The sequence below is a fragment of the Macrobrachium rosenbergii genome, chromosome 51, assembly GCF_040412425.1.
Source record: "Macrobrachium rosenbergii isolate ZJJX-2024 chromosome 51, ASM4041242v1, whole genome shotgun sequence".
Taxonomy (NCBI): Eukaryota; Metazoa; Arthropoda; class Malacostraca; order Decapoda; family Palaemonidae; genus Macrobrachium; species Macrobrachium rosenbergii.
The window spans coordinates 65281017-65300411 of record NC_089791.1 but is presented as its reverse complement, the minus strand read 5'-3'; the positions used below and the strand labels follow the sequence as shown (position 1 = coordinate 65300411).

General features: G+C 35.2%; 1 protein-coding gene across 1 annotated transcript in view; it reads left to right on the top strand.

The window, feature by feature from the left end:
• LOC136833467 (diacylglycerol lipase-alpha-like) overlaps positions 1-19395 on the top strand; it is a 213395-nt gene that overhangs the window by 166315 nt on the left and 27685 nt on the right. The window contains 1 exon segment of the mRNA XM_067095662.1: positions 11538-11670. Within this exon segment, the coding sequence (XP_066951763.1) occupies positions 11538-11670 (133 nt within the window).

Sequence of the window (19395 nt, the reverse complement as noted above, 5' to 3'; positions counted from 1 at the left end):
CCACTAGTTAGCAATGCTTTAGTAAGTAATCCTTTGTCGTAAGTTTGGCTCTTGAATTTACCCTAATTGTTGCCAACTTAATTTGATGTTGCATTGATTACTTTGTCTTTGTCACATCCTATTGTAAATAAAATCATAACAATATAAAGTGGTGATAAACAAAATTCGTTGTAGTAGCTCAATAGGGTACCTTTAAATTTATCACCAAATGCCCTTACTTATTACTGTGACTGAACACATTTCTTACATGTACATGTAAGTAAATCGTATGAATTATTGAAGTAAAACCACACTAGGGCTGGAGAAAAGCCTCAGAAATTACCAGTGTTGTATTTACGTATGAGGCTTTAAAATTAAAGTTGCAATTCAAGTGCATGGAAATTTTTTTTCTTTCAAATACTAGGGAGTCAAAATAGCAAAGGACTAACAATGTAAAGACAACAGTCTGAACTTTGATTACTGACACATTTTAACTTAACATAAATCAGATGTCTTGAAATAATAAAAGAGCAATTTTTATGTGCATATTCCTTCTTGCTCTGTTGTTTATTAATTAACTCTAAATACTTTCTTCTTTTTATCAGTGGAGTTGAAATCTTGAAGAAACCTAAATACGTCAGTGGTATGGGCATGGGAACACTGTTCAGTTATTGCAAAACTAGATTATTTATTCAGGAGAATTATGCACAAGTAAAGAACAAGTGGAATGAAGGAGTATGTTCCGGCATGCATCTCAGAACAGTAGTAAGGGAGGATTTTAATAAACTCTTGTCATTATGGCAGCAGTGAGCTGCAATCATAAGCCCAATTAACAATTTGCCCTAAATCCATTGTCTTGACGGGAATATTATTTACACTACAAATAATGTACAGTAAGAGAAGCCATGATAGAATAAAAACTAATTACTGACATTAGGCATCTGAAGATATATATGGTTACTGGAATAAAAGTGTGATTATCAACTTACAGATTATTTGAAAAATGTAATTATTCAGCAAATTTCAAACAGAGTACCATTCTAATCGTTCTTTGTAATATGGGACACTTTCCAAATTATTCGGAATGAAAATTTTGACAGCTTCTGTGAAGGGTAGTGCAGGGTACTATGCCTTTTTTTAACTGGATGGAGGAGCATTTTTATGCATGCCTGTGAACTGTAGTTATAGGGGAGTCGATTATACTGCTATAGAGGTCAGCTAAGACTTATCCACTCCTCTCAGATGAACTTTTGCTGTCTAATTCTGGTCACTGAGGTGAATCTCCTTTAGTGTTTAAAAAAAGTACAGCACAAATAGTTTTGGTCGTTTGGGTTACTCACTCCCCATGTGTGGTTGTAAGTCAAAATAGAAACAAGTTATGAAACTGTATATACTATAGTAATCTGTAGTTAGATGGGCATGGCAGCTCACGAGTCACTTGTCTCCTTCATAAGCAGCCTTGGTGGCAGTAATTGTGATTTTTATTAGCATTTAAATGTGAAACATTGTCTTAATTCTTCTGACTGGAGTGTTACCCTTCCTTCCTTCTTTCTGTTAATATTCATGAACATCTGTGGTCTCCAGACAGACTTGCAAAGTGAAAACTTTTGTAAGGGCTCCCTCAGTTCAGGGAGGTTTCACCCAGTTTTCAATTACAGTTTTGCTTGCTACAGCTTCAGATCAATGCTCAGTCTCGACGCCTGACCAGATGTAAAGACGTTAGTAAATTTATATGGTCTGCAGTGTATGAAACTTTTTTTTTATTGTCCTGTCTGTATGATTTTTAATGGTTGTAATCCCTCTAGCCCTTAAGTGAATTCAGTAGAATGGAAGGAAAATAGTGTTAGTCAAAGTATATCAAGGATAGTCAAAGATATATAACATAATTAAGTGAAAAGCTCATTAGTTTTGAGAAAACAAGACGTGCAGAATTAGCTGAAATTGTTTATTAGTCTTGCTGAAAAAATCTCTGTTTAATTTATGTATTATCCTATTGCTTATAACTTTAGAAATTTGCATTACTTTGTTGACTGTAAATTGCCAAAGTGATGAAAACTTCTAGGGACAAAGAATACTCTATTAATTGAAAAGAAGAGTTTTAAAAAGTCAAATATATTTCTTGAAACACATTTCTTAAAATTTATACATTATTTACTGTATTGATATACTTTTGAATCTATGTAAATGCATATGCCACATAAAATGAAAGGTTAGCACGATATTTCCTTGTTATTTATGTAATTAAGCAGGTTACAGGTATTGATAACTGAAATAAAGCTTTTACACTATTTTGAAATCCAAACTCATGCATGTTTCTAGTTTGTCAGTGATCATCCCCATGACGTTGTGTTTTGAATTTTGCCAAAGCATCTCCATCTTCATCAGTCGAGGTAGCTGAACTGGAGCAGTTAATATTTTTGAAACTTGGACCATAATTTTGCTTAGAACTGATGAATAGTCTGGAAAGCGCCATACTGACCATTGTTGTTTTTTTATAACATCAGCTCAGAAATTAATTTTTATCTCTGCTTTTTTTTTACTTTTAATTTCATTTTCCTTAACAGAAATACATGAATGACTCATTGCTGCAATTTTTATTCTTTGTCTGGTCTGGCATTTTTATTGGTGTACACTGAAATTTTACTTTGCAATAACTTGTGTTGTTGAATGAACCCAACGTAAAATCTGTGCTTCAAACATATTTTTGTTTTCCATTTTTTCTTGGGGACAACAGGCAGAAATATGAAAGCAGGTGGAGGTAAGTTTACAGTTAAAACACAGCTGAGCACTTTAGTTTTGCATCTCTACTTTCTGAAATGCATTTGAACTCTTGAACTCGGTGGAACATGAGAAGTATTCGCGTTGGTCAAGGCAGGATCTATCATTCTGGTTACTTTGTAGTGTTTCATGTGCTTTTGGCTGACTTGTTGAAGACACATCATATTTACTGTCAGGCAGGACTGTAGTTGTATTCATAAAAGTTGGTCATTTCTGATGATAAATTTATGGATTTTTTTCATTATTAGATATACAGTGTTGTAGTACTTTCGGTTCCACTGAAGAATACCTTTCACATTGTGCATGAGGTTGACTCTTTGTTATTTGTAGACTATGCATAGTTGCCATGAGCATGTTAGCTTGCAGCGTTAGCCTTAATGATGTAATTATTTTACTCTGTGGTCTCTTTCTCTGTCGAGGAAATCGAGACATTTTTGTGATATATTTCAAAATGCAAAGGGATACTTATTATTAAAAATGTTATATTTATGAATTATATGTAGTGGAAACAGATTTTAAACTTGAAAATTGCGTATATCCCGTATGTTAAGAATTCCAAACCACTATCAGTGCAGGTAGTTACTAATTTTCATGAATAGTTTGTCTGGAAGAAGTTGTTGTTGTTTCCTTAGACAAGTTGATGTAAAATAGCATAGGTTATAGTAGTATCAAAGATTTCATTTTATTTTTCCTCTGTTCAGTTTATTGAATTATGATTATTTATTGCCATGACTGCAGTGATAAGAAATTACTGCAGTCAAAATTAAGTATTGTTTTTTTAAATCAGTATTGCTTTTTTCGTTATAATACCATTACTTTTAACATAGCGAATTCACTCATCTGTGCAAATCCCCAGTCCCCCCCCCTCAACCCCATTCATAGGAAAAGATAAATGAAGGTATGCTGGTTATCAAATTCAAGAGTTTCGTACCTGAAGGCGGGGGGGATGTGCCTGGAAAGCTTGAATCATACTTCCCGTCGTGTTATAATAACCTGAGAAACCTTTTGTTATGAAGAGATAATAGCTCTAAAGTCACCATGGCTTATTGTAGTCCTTAGAAGATCCTCTACCAGCCAAGTCCTATGACTAATCACATTCTTGAGGATCTTAGCAGTGGTATATTGCCGTCAGAAGGTTAAACACTAAAGAGGAATCCTCACATTAAAATTTTTAGATCTGCAATATAAACAACCTTCATTGGCCACTGTTGGGTTTTCAGGCTGAACTCAGTGCAGATCTAACCTAGTAGTTCATTAAAAAAGGCTTTGTTGAATGCTTAAGTGAGCTACAGTACTCAAGGTCTTTGGAATCTTTTATCAGGTGCAACCCCTTCAGAATCTTGCTGAACCTAGCTTTCAGTGTGGGTACAATGGACCATACTCTTGAGGTCCATGTAACTCAGCAGGTGCCTGTCAAGGGTCTCAAGACCCTCCCTGATAGCCAGTGATGGAGAAGGAAACCCTCCAATTTCTCAAGTGCTCGTGGTTGTGAAGATTGATGGTAGAATAAGCAGCCAATATGTTGTTAGTTTGCATCATGCATAATCAAGTAGGCCTGGAGTTCATGCCTCGATGTAGTTCTGAAGCAGGCATGCTCAGTATGAGTATGGCATGAGATTGAGGTTTTACTTGGGTCTTCTTGCCGGGTTTATCCTCCTCAAGAGTTGTACAGTATCAAAAATTCAGAACTCCTCCAGGATATAGAGTCTGAATTCAGAAAACCAGTAAAGCAAAGGACTACTCGAACCATATTCATGATGAGAATTAAGGTTGTGGATGGCCACAGTAGCTCGACAGGTGGCATTAACAATGGAGGCAGAAAACGAGAGGCTAGAGATAGGTGTGGAGCAAGTAGTAATCATGGAATTGGAAGCAAAGACATGGTAACGTAAAGAAGGCTTGGCAGGTGCACAGCTGGTGGCAGGATAGTGGATAAGAGTTTTGATAGGTAAGTTGATGTACTGTAGGCAGGTGTGTGCATGCCTGGACTGGAGCATGGTTAGGAACAGGTGTGCAAAAGGAAACAGGTAAAAGACCAGTCGCAAGAAGAACCGGAGTTGTGGACTTGATGAGATGACTTTGTTAAAAAAGAGCAATCCCAGGAATTGTGCCTGAGCTGGAAGAAAGACTTAGGCAAGAAAAGCCAAACGAGCAATGATTAACGACATTGACCTGCTGAAGAAGTTAAGTGCTTGCGACTAGAAGCAAGGTTGTCCACTTCACAGGAGGTGCAAGGACAGAAGGCAGCAAAGGTATAACAGCAAACAGGAGCTGCAGATTCTCATTTGTCTCCATCTGAAGTGCTGAAATTGATAACCTTTCAGTTGGTCATTGCACTCATCCTCATACAAGCACATGGGAAAGGAGCGGGAGCTGCAGTGACCTTAGAACAAAATTGTCAAGTTTCAGGCAAGACAGTGGCGACATCATTAGAAGAGGAACTCCTCTTAACATTCAAGTATCAGTTACTTAGAAATTCATTGACACTGACAAACTGTGTTATATATATATATACATTTATATATATATATATATATATATATATATATATATATATATATATATATATATATATATATATAGTAATATCAAAGATTTATATATATATATATATATATATATATATATATATATATATATATATATATATAAATATGTATATATGTGTGTGTGTGTTTACATACACAATTATATATATATATATATATATATATATATATATATATATATATGTGTGTGTGTGTGTGTGTGTGTGCAAACACGGTACTTATTCTAAACACCACATTATTTTTTTAACAGTGCCAAACCTTTAACTTACATATTAATACAAACTAACAAAAAAGTAGTCATTTGAAATCAACTGGGTAACAAGCATTTGCAAGTTAATGCCAACCCCAAAATCCCAACATATATGAGGCAAGAAGCTCATCGAGACAACAGAGGAAAACACAGACGTACTCTGATGTAAAGTGTATTACCAGTCCCAAAGAGAAGGTATGCACGATTTTTACAGGAAATTGAAGCCTTAAACAAATCTTCACAAGAGACCTATAACTACATCCAGCTAGTAGCGAAAACCCTGTCAAGAGCAGCGGATCATTTTCCTGCGACTGGAATAGGAGTGTCGAGATCTGCACAGATGCACAAATAATCCATGTTGAAAGTAATTTTATCATCATTGTAGATATTTTCTGTTTTAACTGATTCTTGTTTTAATGACTTCGGCAAAACTGACATTTGTAATTCCTGAGCAAAGCATTATCTGTCACATAGTAGCCTTTGAGTGATAACTGCAAGCTGATTGCATATTTTCGTTCTTCTTATGTAGGTATTCATGTTTTTATTCTTTTTCTTTCGTATGTATGCTAATAGACATTGGTCTGTCGAAACCACAACCCATCTTAAAGCACAAATACACTACACCAAATAACATGAATGTTATAATAACTTTTTTTCTGCTCACTGTGAATACTGAAGATCGATTGTCACTGCATAAACACATAATACTTTTCACAAGCATGATAATTATGAGCCTTTTCTCTAACTTTTCATGACAGCACATCAGTCATCTAGCCCACAGTTCTCTCTTCTTGTCACACTTTTCATTGTCATCTAGCCTTCATAATCAACACTTTCATACACAGGATAGATATACCTAATTTGCATTGTGCTGATATGTTTATACTACTCTGTCACCTTTATCTGTATACAAGAGTTGTTTCTCTTATCAGTATCTGTATCATTAATTGTAACTCAGTATCTCTTTTGTAATCTACATAATTATACTACCTGATTTTTTTCTTTATAATTTTAATGCGCACCCTACTTTTGTTCTTCTTCATAACTATTCATATTATGTACTTGTATCATACTTAGTCTTTTAAGAATAAATGTTTGCCCGTCCTCAGTTACCCATGTAAGGCAGTTCTACAAACTAGCACATTTACCCCTAAAGGCATTAATTTCTACATGTGCACTTGCCAGAAAATCTTTTGTTCCCAAGGTCACAATATATTACCTTTTAATCTTTTCAGACACCATAGCCTTTTTCACGGAACTTTGTCAGTTGTTTTGTATCATTACAACAGTGTGACCCACAATTCACATTTAATTCATTTTGCACCTTCTTGATTTCCTGATTTGATATTAAGGTAATAAATTTATATTCTCGAAGTTTATTAAAGTTAATGACAGCACAATTTCACCATCTCTCCCTTTGTCCTAAGTTTGTTTATTTTACTGACATTTCTTGTCTTTATCTTGTATTCTTATTTTCCTGTATTCTTATTCTGGTTTCATCAAAATTATTGTAGCGAAGTACAATGCCCAGTAACTGACAAATATGCATGAAAATGAATAGCCATTATTGCTTACAGGTAAAGACTGCATTATTGCAGAGTTCTGAACTCAGGAGTTATGAATGATTATGTATATGATATTGTTGGAAGTATAAATTTGGCTAGGAGGTCTGGAGAATATGGGAACCCATTTATAAGATGTGATTTATAAATCCTCAACAGTCAAACTAAGTAGTAGCAAATTGTATACAGGATAGTCTACAATTCATAAATCATTGTTGCTTGCTTGTGAGAGGATTTTGTAACTTGAAGAATGGACCAAAATGTAATGTCTTTATAGGTCACGTGATTCTCCTATGGCACTTTTAATATTCGTAAGTATCAGTAAACTTCTTTTCACGTCAAACTCACATGTTCTCTATTTGTTTTGTCACTTGATTATCTTCATGATGGGACTTGTAAAGAGCTTCTCCTTTGTCACCATCTGAATTATTCCATGGAAACTTCTTTTAAAGCAATTCTTTTATTAAAGGTATTGGACGCTTCCATTTTAATTTATTGGCCACTGGAAATGGGGCCAATAAGTTGTTTAGACGAAAACTGAATGTTTCAACCATGGAAAGGAAGAAACAGTATTTTTCATGAAGTTCAGTCAGATGAGTGCAAAGCAGCTTTTTTTTCTATGAATACCAGCCAGCTGTTGAGAGCTTGATATTCAGAGGCATATCAGGTATTTGGAGATGAACATTTTGATTTACATACTTGAGGTTTAAATAGCTCTAGGAAAGTCGTCGTTTTACTCCAATTACATGAAATAGAAGACATACACCTTATTGACTGAAGGGTATTCCAGTTGCCTTTGCACCTGCATCAGCTCCTGTACTACATAGAGCCTTGGAGGCTTAACAGCATGTTAACTCATCAGTCTGGTTAAATATCTAACAATGACTGTACTGTAATGAGGCTTAACATGTTTGTTTGTCATACCTCTTCCTGGTTCTGCTCACCCTAAGTTCCTTATCTCCAGGTTTATTTTTCAATCAATGAATATACGTATATTAAATCTAGGTAGTGGAAATATCCAGGTGTATTTTCCAGTAACATTTTTGAAAATTTTCTTGGGTTCTTTCACCCCAAATTGAAACAATCATTCATTTTGTTTTCTAATTAGCCTTTTTCACAGAGGCAACAAACTTTGGCAATATTGTGCCTGTCCCAAATGGTGTCACAATGCTGATTACAGTAGTTACAGGCCAATCCCTGTCTTTCCATTGCTTGTAAAGGTTACTGATATGTTGACCTTTTAAGCCCTATAAAAGTTCCTTGAATCTAGACAGCCAGTTTGCCTACAAGATACAGAGTGGTACTTGTAATGCCCTTTCAGATATAATTATGGCTGCATTTGACTTAGTTAACCATAAGGCTCTTAGATATAGTGTATAAAATGTGCAGCTAAAATGTTGGTGGTAATGTGATTGATCTCAGTCACAGTTCTGAGTGATCAGCCATAGAAAATTGTTATTGATATTTTTAACTAGTCTTGACCTATTGCATGTGGTATTCAAGAAGGGAGTGTTCTGGGACCATTATTTCAATATTCACTAGTGACATGATAGTTGTCCTTAGAAGGGAGAATAATATAGAATATTAGTCGATTTGTAGATTTTTAAAATCGAAATGATTTTTTATCAAATAAAACCCATCATTTACATTTACACCCCATTTGTGGTATTCATGAATTCTAGACACACCATTCCCAAATCAAAAGAAGATTATAGTCTCCTTGCTTGATGGCCACTACAGCACATGCACCCCAGTTATAACTGTGAGCAAACAGCAGGGTTGGGAGCTGGGACATTTGATGTAAATGATGGGTTTGTATTGTATAGATTAGTTTTGTTTTAAAAAAAACTGTAATTTTTAACAACAAGCCTATCATTTACATTAGCTCAAGTCACTAACTTAGTTGGAGAAACGAGATGCTAAAAAAGGTCGTTAAAATAGCTGACTGGAACCAAGATTCCAATTTAAAGCTCACATAGGATTGAGATTAGCGAGGAACCAAAAGCTCTAAAGTAATCAAGGAGTCATAAAGTAAAGGTCCTTACTGGTTCTGCATTGGAAGAAGTTATTTAAAAAATGAATATAGAAATCTCAAATACTACAGATTGAACAGTTCAGGCTTCATACCTCAAAGGTGACCTGAATGAGCCCAAGTGAAGAGGTATCTTTTGGCAGTGCCTCACTGGTTGGCATAAAAGGAGGAAGAACGCAGACAGCCACTTGCCAGTTGGATCATTAATAGGAGAACTTTTCACTTGCCCAGAAGGAAACTTCTGTCTTCTAGAGTTGAAAGGGTACCACTCTTGGTGCTGAATGTCTTGAGTTGTATCTTAGGAATCGTTTGAGAAGTGACAATCAAACCTCTAACTTTCCTTATAATTAAGAAATATGTGAGGAAATGCCCAAATCTTCAACTCAACCTGAATATGCCTATCAAGTTATGATTATCTCAACAAACTTGGTCTAAAGAGGTTTTTGACCTGATGAAGAGGACTGAAAATTTTGCAAGACATTGTGTCAGCTGCTTGGACACCTCTGGATTAAAAGCTTCAAATCTCTCGGTTATTGTGAGATCAATCAGCCCGACGTTAACAAGGTTGCTGCCAAAAAGAAAATATATGGAGATGCCTCCCTTGCAGCGAAGGAAGTCTGCCATAGTAGTCGGTGCTTGGATACTGCAGTTCAAACTAGAGTTCTAGGGAAAGTTACCAGAGTTCCGTATCCAACCAGTTTGTTTGGTGTTGCCCAATGAAGAAGAAACGTGGAATTTTAGGATAAGACAACCAAGTGACATGGCAGCAATCTTCCAGGACAATGGTTCTAAGTGAACTAAGAGAAATGAGGACATTCTATGGTAAAGTCTGTCGATTACTTTCAACAGTCTTCCTGAATACCTCGATGTGTGTAATCTGTGACTGCTTCTAGAGAAGTGCTTGAGTGTTCTGTTTAGGCAGATGTTTCCATGTCCACCCCACGTAGTCTGACCCTGGGAAGGCTATCAGCACAATCATCTCAGCCTGGTAGGTCAAAAAGTTATTTACACTTCCTGCCATTTTTCTCCCCAGAAATCAAGATGTTCAAGAACTGGAATGGTAGACAAACAAAAAGGTGGTGGTTTGATACAAGCAAAGAACTCGTCCTTCCATGATTGTTTAGGAGATTAACTCTCCTGCTGACTAGTCATGCAACTAATAACTAGAAAACAAAAGACCTTGATGAGGACAAAATCTGAATCTTGTCTTTTGTACACAAGATACGGCCTCTCCAGTAGTTCATTTGTCAGAAAACATGATACCTTGTTCAAAATAAGGTAGACTTTCTCAACTGACTAGAAGCTCTCCTGTACGCCTAACAAGAGCAGTAGAAGAAAGTGTCATTGAAGCTTTGCTGTCAGTGGTACCACCAGGGTCTGTTTATCCCAAGGGAGGAGCTTGACTGAGCGAAGGTACACCCAAAATGACAACCACATTGAGACTCAGGAATAGATGTCCTCCAGGTAAAAGGTCACATAGTTGCATCTTTTTTAGGTAGGCAGTTGGATTTGTAGTTGAATCTGAAGTAGGGTGCCATCCACATGGAATCTCAAGAAGAGCTGCCTTCGTTTTTTTATAAATCTAACTACTTACAGGAACCATTCCTCCTGCAATCATTCCTTCATTCTTCCTAGCCTTAAGCAGTGTAGTTTTGTTAGTCGATGGTGTCTTGAAGAGGAAGAATAGTTAAGTGGAAGAGGAACTCAAGGGAACAAAGACAGCATTCTTATCCTTAACACTTAGACAGATATCAAGTCTTAATTCTTCATGCAAATGTCATGATCTGCATGAAGGGTTCTAGAAAAATGACACTGATACCAGAATACTCTGTTTAGAGTCTTAGAGCTTGAAGTACTATCAAGGAAAAGCCATCACTTTAATGGTCCAAGACAAATATGACACCTCACTTCTATGACAGGGACTCATTTCCATTATTGAAAAATCAAAAAACTTTGATAAATGGTTGAGTGTATGTCCATGAAGCTCTAACAAACGTAAATGAACTGGGTGATCATGCAAGTTTGCCGAATTATTAGGTTTGTCTTTATTAGGTATTCTAGTTCAACAGTTAATTTTCACTTATCAAAAAAGTTGGTCCTTTAAGGTAGGTATTTAAACAATACCGCACATGATGCTACATTGTCTGTATACTGTGGTATTCCATCATTTGTATTTAACAATAACAGCAAAAATTTTTATTCTTAGATGGAACTATTGGACATATCTTTGGAAACTATTATCTTTCAGCTTTTGCACAAGCACTTCCAAAACTTGTACTCTAATGTACTACACAGTATGCCATGCTAATTTTAGATTACTAATTATTTTTTATTTTTCATGTTTTATTACTGATGCATTTTTTGGGTATTGTTTTATTCTTCTTTAGGAGATGGATGAAAGCACCTCAGCCAGTATACCAAGCAGTATGGAGAGACAACAGGGATTTTGATGAGGTTCTTATATCTCCATGCATGATCCAGGATCACATGCCAGATAAGGTTCTCAAAGCTCTGGAAAAGGTAATTTAAAATTTCTGATAATGTTTTAAATATTGTCTTATTCCTTTAATGCTGTAGACAAAAAGGATATTAACCATCATCATGGTAATTATTATAATAATTATGATGATGATGATGATGATGATGTTGGTGATGATGATGATGATGATGTTTGTAGTGATGCTAACACACGGGAATCAGTATTTAATGTAGTATCCAGAAGCGAAGGTGACCAGGTGCTGTAGGAGAAGGTCATGAGTTTTTTTTATGGCAGTCACCTTCTAAGATCTAAGGTATATTTACAATATTATTACATTTATAGCACAGTCAAGTTGAGTATGATGTGTGGAATTATTTACCTGATTGAATAATGGTATACCAAAGAAAAGAACTTTTAAGTTTCAGAATAATTTTTTCATAGAATTTGACAACTTCCAAAAAAAAAAATTTTTTTCACTTATATATGGGAACATGTTAATCAGTGACAAATACTTTAGATATCCTAATTGTAATTGCTGTGCCTGTATTCTTGTGGAATTTGCTAAAACCTTGTTGACTTGAAAGCCAGCTAGGGATACTGATTTTGTAAAGAGGCTTGACACTAGATATGCTAGTGGAAGTTCTCCATTTTATAGTTGGGCAAATGGCTGAAGAGGAAATCTTCCACTAGTCTTACAGATCGTAATTGTCTTGTTGAAGTGAAAGAAAATGATCACTGTATAATCCTCTTTTAGTTTATTATCATCATGAAATGTTGTTTACATTTACAGGGAAGGGCAGTATGCCAAAAGTGGTAGGACAAAGGATCAGAAGTAGGTGACATTAATGTAGTTTCTGTAGGCATAGGAAGCGTTAGAAAGTCTAACCTTCTAATAACATTAGATATGTACAGTACTACAGAGCAGTAAGCTTTGAGTCTAATGTATCACGAGTATTGCCAAATATTCTGGATTATTTGTTCAGTGTTAGTACACACAATGAAGTCTGCAGTGGATGGTGGGTACTAAGTTGACATTTCAGTTAAGCAAGGTTGCACTGGAACTGAGCTGTATATTCCCTTAGCTACACCACCGCTGTGTTAGATTATTTTTGGAACTGACAACTATTTCATTGTATATCAGAGGAGGCAGATGATTAAAATAATATTTCAAAGTTGTCGCTCAAAGTACTATCTTTTCCAGAATATATAACATGCAGAACCGCCATCATGGCAAAGGCTGATCCATCAAAATCTGTTCTTTCCTTTATCAGGGGTTAACAGAATTTCACTCTTGTATCAACTTTCCCTTGCCTTCAAGGGAAAATTACTTTTCTTTTAGGTGGAATTTTTCCTCTAGGTATTCTGAAGGCTCAGTCAGATGCTGTTTACATCAGTATCCTTTTACGCTCAAGAAGACCTTTAATGTAAATTTCCAGCGGTTGAGAAACTCATCATGTATGAAATTTTTCGTAATTAATCAAAGTCAGAGTACCCGTCTTTGCAAGAGCCTTCATCAACAAGAAATGACACGGTGGTCTGTTTTCTTTAATGTATCATGGTATTTCGTATAACGTTTTAGGTTTGTCACTTTGATTTTCTTCTGTTGCCACACCCCCACACTCTATTATTAATGATTTCATATGTATTTATCAGAGTGCCAAGGCTCTGGTGGCCCAAGTTCATGGCTATAGTCGTACTCTTCTTTTTTACAAAATCATTTTAAGGTGCTTCTATTGCCTTCTCATTTCTAGTGGTGCAGTGGGGGATTCTTTTCCTCTCACCTTTGCTTTTTTCCTCCCCCACATAAGTAATTCCATCACTCTGCCCTTTTTACAATCATATTCCAGCTAAATTCTGCTTCATTAATGCTGAACTCTGAGCAGTCTTGGAAATTGCTCTTCCCTTGGCTGTCCATTCTGACTCTCTTAATACACCGGAAAATCTCCTATTGGGAACTAATGAAACTCCTCTCCTGTATCAGTTTTTTGTGCATTCAAATTACCTTGAAATTCCCGATTCGGTATAAGTAACATAACTCTGATTGATAAACCTACTTATGAAATATTGTTTACTACTACACAGTATTGCATCTCAGTTATTAAAGGTTTATCTCAGCCATTTCAAGCTATTTACACAGGCAGGCTTGAATGGCGTAAATTACAGTGCAAATTACTTTGAATAAGATTCCCATGGAAAAGCTTTGTTCCTGCTTGAGAAGAGCACATTACAGCTTCTGTAGTCGAAAAAAAGACAAGAAAGACCTTGAATTTTGGAAACTGTTGCCAGAAAAAATAAAAGTTGTTGTCCTGTAAGTAAAATGTAAGTAAAAAGTTAAAGCTATAAGACAAATGTGTAGATATAAGGAACTAAGAAAATTATTCCTTCTAAAATACAACATTATTATTATTATTATTATTATTATTATTATTATTATTATTATTATTATTATTATTATTATTATTATTATTATTATTATTATTATTATTCAGAAGATGAAACCTATTCATATGGAACAAGCCCTCACGAGACATTGACTTGAAATTCAAGCTTCCAAAGAATATGGTGTTCATTAGGACGAAGTAGGAGGAGGTAAAGGGAAATACATAAAGAAGAGATCCCACTTATTAAAAAAGAAAAATAAATTGATAAAATATTAAATAGATAAAAATGTATTAAAATGCAAGGAGAATAGTGTTATGGTAGTAATGCATTGCATCTTCCCTTGAACTTCTGAAGTTCCAATTGCTCGACATCCTCTGGGAGGCTGTTCCACAGTCCAGCAGTGTGAGGAATAAAGGACCTCTGGAACTGAGAAGTTCGATAGCGAGGCACATTTACTGCATATCGGTGCTGCTGTTCAACGAATCTCGTTGCTCTCGGCAGGTAAAGGGATCAGGGATCAATTGTGAACATACAATAAAGTTGCATGCATCACTGAACAGAACCCTTTGGTAAAAAATCTTTTTCTTAATGGGCATCGTAAATTGTTAGTTTACAGTAAAATACTGTATTTGATTACAGTGATTAACAATAAGTCATTAATCCTTATATTTTAGAGCGTAATGCTAAGATACACAAACGTATATTTTTTATATTGAAAATTAAAATTATTATTCCCAGATACTACTCATGTTATAGATGGCTTTATTTAATATTCAATTCCACATACTCATTTGTGTGATGTCTTTTCTCTACAGTTTTCATAAGTGTATCAGATTTAGGGTCTTACCTTCTTTTTTATTTTTTCCTCTACCATACTTTTACAGTTTGTTACCGCTTTGCTCGAATTAGCAGTCTTCTGCATTGCCAACATCCTCTTTCTTGGGTAAAGTCCTAAATAAATACGTATCATAATTCAATTGAATTCAGCTTTGGCCATGTTGATTATATGGCACTAGAGGAAAATAATTCGCGTCATTTATTGTGATATCACTCTGTTCTAAAATTGCATTCCAGTATAAGACTCGTAAATATAGTAATGTAACTCAGATTTTCTGCAGAAGTTTCTGCACATTTCATATATTTTGTTTACTTACCATAGAATCATATACTTGGAACATATATATATTTCATACTTTATATGGTTTTTGAATAATGAGTATTGACAATAAAAGCATTCTACCAAAACACAGGATTTATAGTGAAGTCAATGCCAGTTATGTCACAAGAATTTGAAATACACGCTGGTTTTCTTCAAGGATCAGCACTGAATTCTTCCTTGTTCATCACATTTTCCCGGCAACGATGGAAAAAATGAAGGAATGCCGAAAGAGGCCCCTTTGCTATTACTTGAGTTTACCTAACATTGACGGCAGAATCAAAGCAAGAGTTTGCAGAAATGTTTAAAAGATGGAAAAGTGGAATGCAGAAAAAACTGAAGCTTACTGTAAGAAGAACTAAGTTTATAATGATTGGGAAGGAAGCAAAGAAAGTACTTCAGCAAATGGCCATGTAGATGCTGTAGGAAAGGTGTGGAGTGAACTTGGTGTCACAAGAGATGCTCAGAATTGTATAAGTGTATTAGGGATTTCCAGTACCCAAAATGTATAAGAAGAACAAACAGGGTAAAATAGGAAGAGGAGTACCATGTTCAGGCTTTAAAAGAGGTATAGCTTTCTATTACCGTGGGGTTATAATGGATTGTGTAGAAGGTATTAGAGAATAGTAAGAAAGACAGTAGTAACAGCATGAATAATGAAAGGTGGTTGCTAGATTACTGTGAAATTTGAACAACCTATAAGTCAACAGAGTAAAAATTCATAATGCCTTTATAAGGTCTCTACAACTCTATGCAACAGAGATATGGCTGCTTACAGGGAGAGTGGAAGAAATTTTGAGGTGTGACAACAGAATGTTGAGGTGGTTTGTATGTGTGTGTGTAATATGAAGGGTTGAGAAGCATTAGGTCAGAATTTTAGTAGATTTGAAAGCACAGGATGAAGACCGGCAGGAAAAAACAGAAAATCAAGGGAAAGGTCTGTTGAAGAAGACCTGGACAAGATGGATATTCAGGCAGAAGGAAGAAGAAAGTGGTTTCATGCAAAGGGAAAATCTGATGTAAAAACTGTAGTGATGATGCCGCACGCCATTACAATTGTAATCACAGTTTAATGAAATGTGTTTTCTCTTAAACAGGTAACTTTTGACCTAATTTATGTTGGGACATACCTTATACACAGCCAGTGGTGCATGGTCTAGCATGAGATGGAAGCTGGAGGAAGTACGTTTTGCCTTCAGGATTGCCTCTCGTTACTCGCATGCCACATGGTTCTGTGCCAGTTAATCAATGTTCAAGCTTTTCAACTCATCAACCCTTGATATGATCCTTGAAGTGTCTTCACTTTGAACCATATGGGCATTCAGTTATTAACTTATTTTTTAATTACTCGTTATCCTTATGCCAGGTTATATGGTGCTTGGTATGTTTTTCAAGGTGGAATTTGTTTCCCTCCTTCTCAAGTCATAACTCACGTAATGGTTGTTTCTCCGTGAAACCTGACTGGATTAATGGCAAAAAATTCAACTTGAGTTCCTAAAGACAGTATATTTTCCATGTATTAGTTATTTTCTAGGGAAATTATTCCCCTTTCATCCTTCTTTTGCCTTTATTATTAGTGAGTGTGGGCTTTTGTCACGTTGTGCGTATTTTTGCATCCAAAATATTTGGATAATTTCTTGACCAGCTGACCCAGTCAGTAAACCTAGAAGTTTTGAGAATGAGGAGTAAGTCACAATGAGCAAGGCATGTTTGGAGTGTGCAAATGAGCATCAATAACCAATCTTCTGTTCCTAAAGCCTTTTACCTCGTTAGAGTTCCTCATTTTGAATCGATAGTACTAAATGTCAGCAGGTTGGCCTCCAGATACAATATGTGGATCTATAAGCTTTCCTCCTGGAAGAAGGATAAAACTTTGTGCCAAATATTCTTAGTTTCTTGGGGCACAGTGCTTGAAACGGGCAATTTTTTGGTATAACATAGCCAGTGCATGGGATATAATTTCCAACAGTATTGCATAAGAAAATGCTTTATTATATATGCATTGCAGTACAATATGCTGTCTAAATACTGTATATTTATTATACTATAAACGTTCCTTCAAAATACCATTTTCTCTTTGATGATATTGATGGTGTGGTGTGCTGAGGATAATTGTTTTAAGTGGTTCTGGCTTATACCATACCAGAAATAGCCTGTTCAGAACTCAAGAGCACAGATACATGTTTGATTTGCATGGGATGTACATATGTAAGTGTATGCTCCTTGTTAATTCAAATACCATTTTAATTAGAATATGTAAAACTTGATATGTCTGGTTTTTGAAACAATGTCTGCTATGGTAAGTATCTTGTACACTATTTAAAAGTTCATTCCACAAAGTTTTATGAACTACTTGAACTACTATGTATGACTGTGTGGTTTCATTTACTATACTGTATATCCCAATATCTATTGAAAAAAATATTTTGATACACTGCTTTTTTTTATCAGTGAGGAAAAACAGTTACTTTTCTCATGGCTAATTACTGTATTATGTGTGGTACATCGCAGCAGAAGTTTTCTTTTTTATTTTTCATGTATAGGCTATCAGTCAGGCATTTTGGAACTTTTTTGTATTAAAGAGCAGAAATAGGCTTTTGCTTGAGTTTTTATTTATTGCTGCTTTGATACCAGAATATTCCAAGGTCAAAATCTTCCACATATTAAGATAATAATTGGTATTATAAATGACACTGTAATGTAATGAAATGTCAGCTTCCATAGTGTCAAAAATCTATTGGACATGCATAGTGGCTAGTTGATCTTTAGTTCGAATTAGTTTTATGCAAGTACAATAGAGTATGCCTAGTTCATCTTTTACCCATAAGTGCATGTAAAATTGCAAGAAGAGTCATGGACGCTTTGTATTCTTAGAAGATGCACCATATTTAGTTCTTTTATTTCATTCTTTTTGTCTTATTTTTGCATTTTTGCAAATCTTTCTTTTTCCAGTTTTGCAAGTAGAAACAATTTATCTCATCAGTCACTACAGGTAATCTTTTTACGTATAGTATTGCATAAGGGAATAGTAGAGGCATTGGTGAAGTAGAAGCATTGGTGAGTTAGAAACTTGATAACTCTATTTCTCCATTGAAATGATTACTTGAACATTTGTGAAAGAATTTTGCAATCTTAAATGAAACTTTTAATGATTCAATTTTATGATGATTTATTACCTCCATATTTTTAATTATTTTCAGAAATTTCTTATGACAGACAACAGGAATTAAAGATAATAATGATTTGTACCAGTTCCATTAACAAGTTTCTGGGAGAAAATTACTTTACTTCTTAGCACTGAAGTTTTTCTTGACTGATGTCATATTATTAAAATGACGCGGTACCACTAATGTGATCAGCTGCTAATTGTCAGTCTTAGCATTATGATGTAGTGGTAGGCATTCCATGTGCTGCTATAAACCCACCATTCTTATTCCTCACATAATACCAACAGTTAGCACTGGCTGCTATTTGGAAAGCCAAGAAAAGTGTCTGCTGGTCTGTTTTTTAAGCAGTAATAGTTACAATTTTCAATCAGTGTGCTTATGTACCATTCCCATTTTTCTACCATCCAGTTGTTTTAATTTCTACTTATACTGAAGTGATTGAACTTGACTGTTGTTTAGGCACCTATCATTTACTTGATTGTCATTGCCTTCTGCGAGGCATGATGTTCATGAAACTTTTCATGAATAGGTAATAAATCCATAATAACCGCTGCCAAATAGAAGAATATTTAGTCATAAGTTAAGGAGCCTACCCTTATAAAGAATTCAGCTGTTGTCTCACTAGGCAGACTGAAGGATATTCCATAGCATTATCTGTACTGATCTATCTTACCACAGAAATAGTTGGTTTCACGTAAATGAGAGCAGGATAGTCCATGGCAACTACTATTTTTGAAAGTTCTTACCTAGGTGGTTCCTTAGCTCTGAAGGTTCCAGAGACAGTAATAACAATTTTAGGGTGTTTGCCCTTCTTAACAAAGTAAGCAAAACTTTTCCGGGGGTTATCTTGCCAAGATTACCATCAATTGCAGAGCCCTCATTTCCTGAGAGTCAGTATAGCTTTCAGTGGCCACATGATTAAAAAGGGCAATACATGAAAAATTTTGCCATGCATGTTATTTATAGACTGTGAAAGCTTGTAAAATAGTTAACTAGAAGAAGACGCTTTCTAATATTAAAAAACATCTTGGTAATCCACTTGTATTGTAAAATCACTTCAT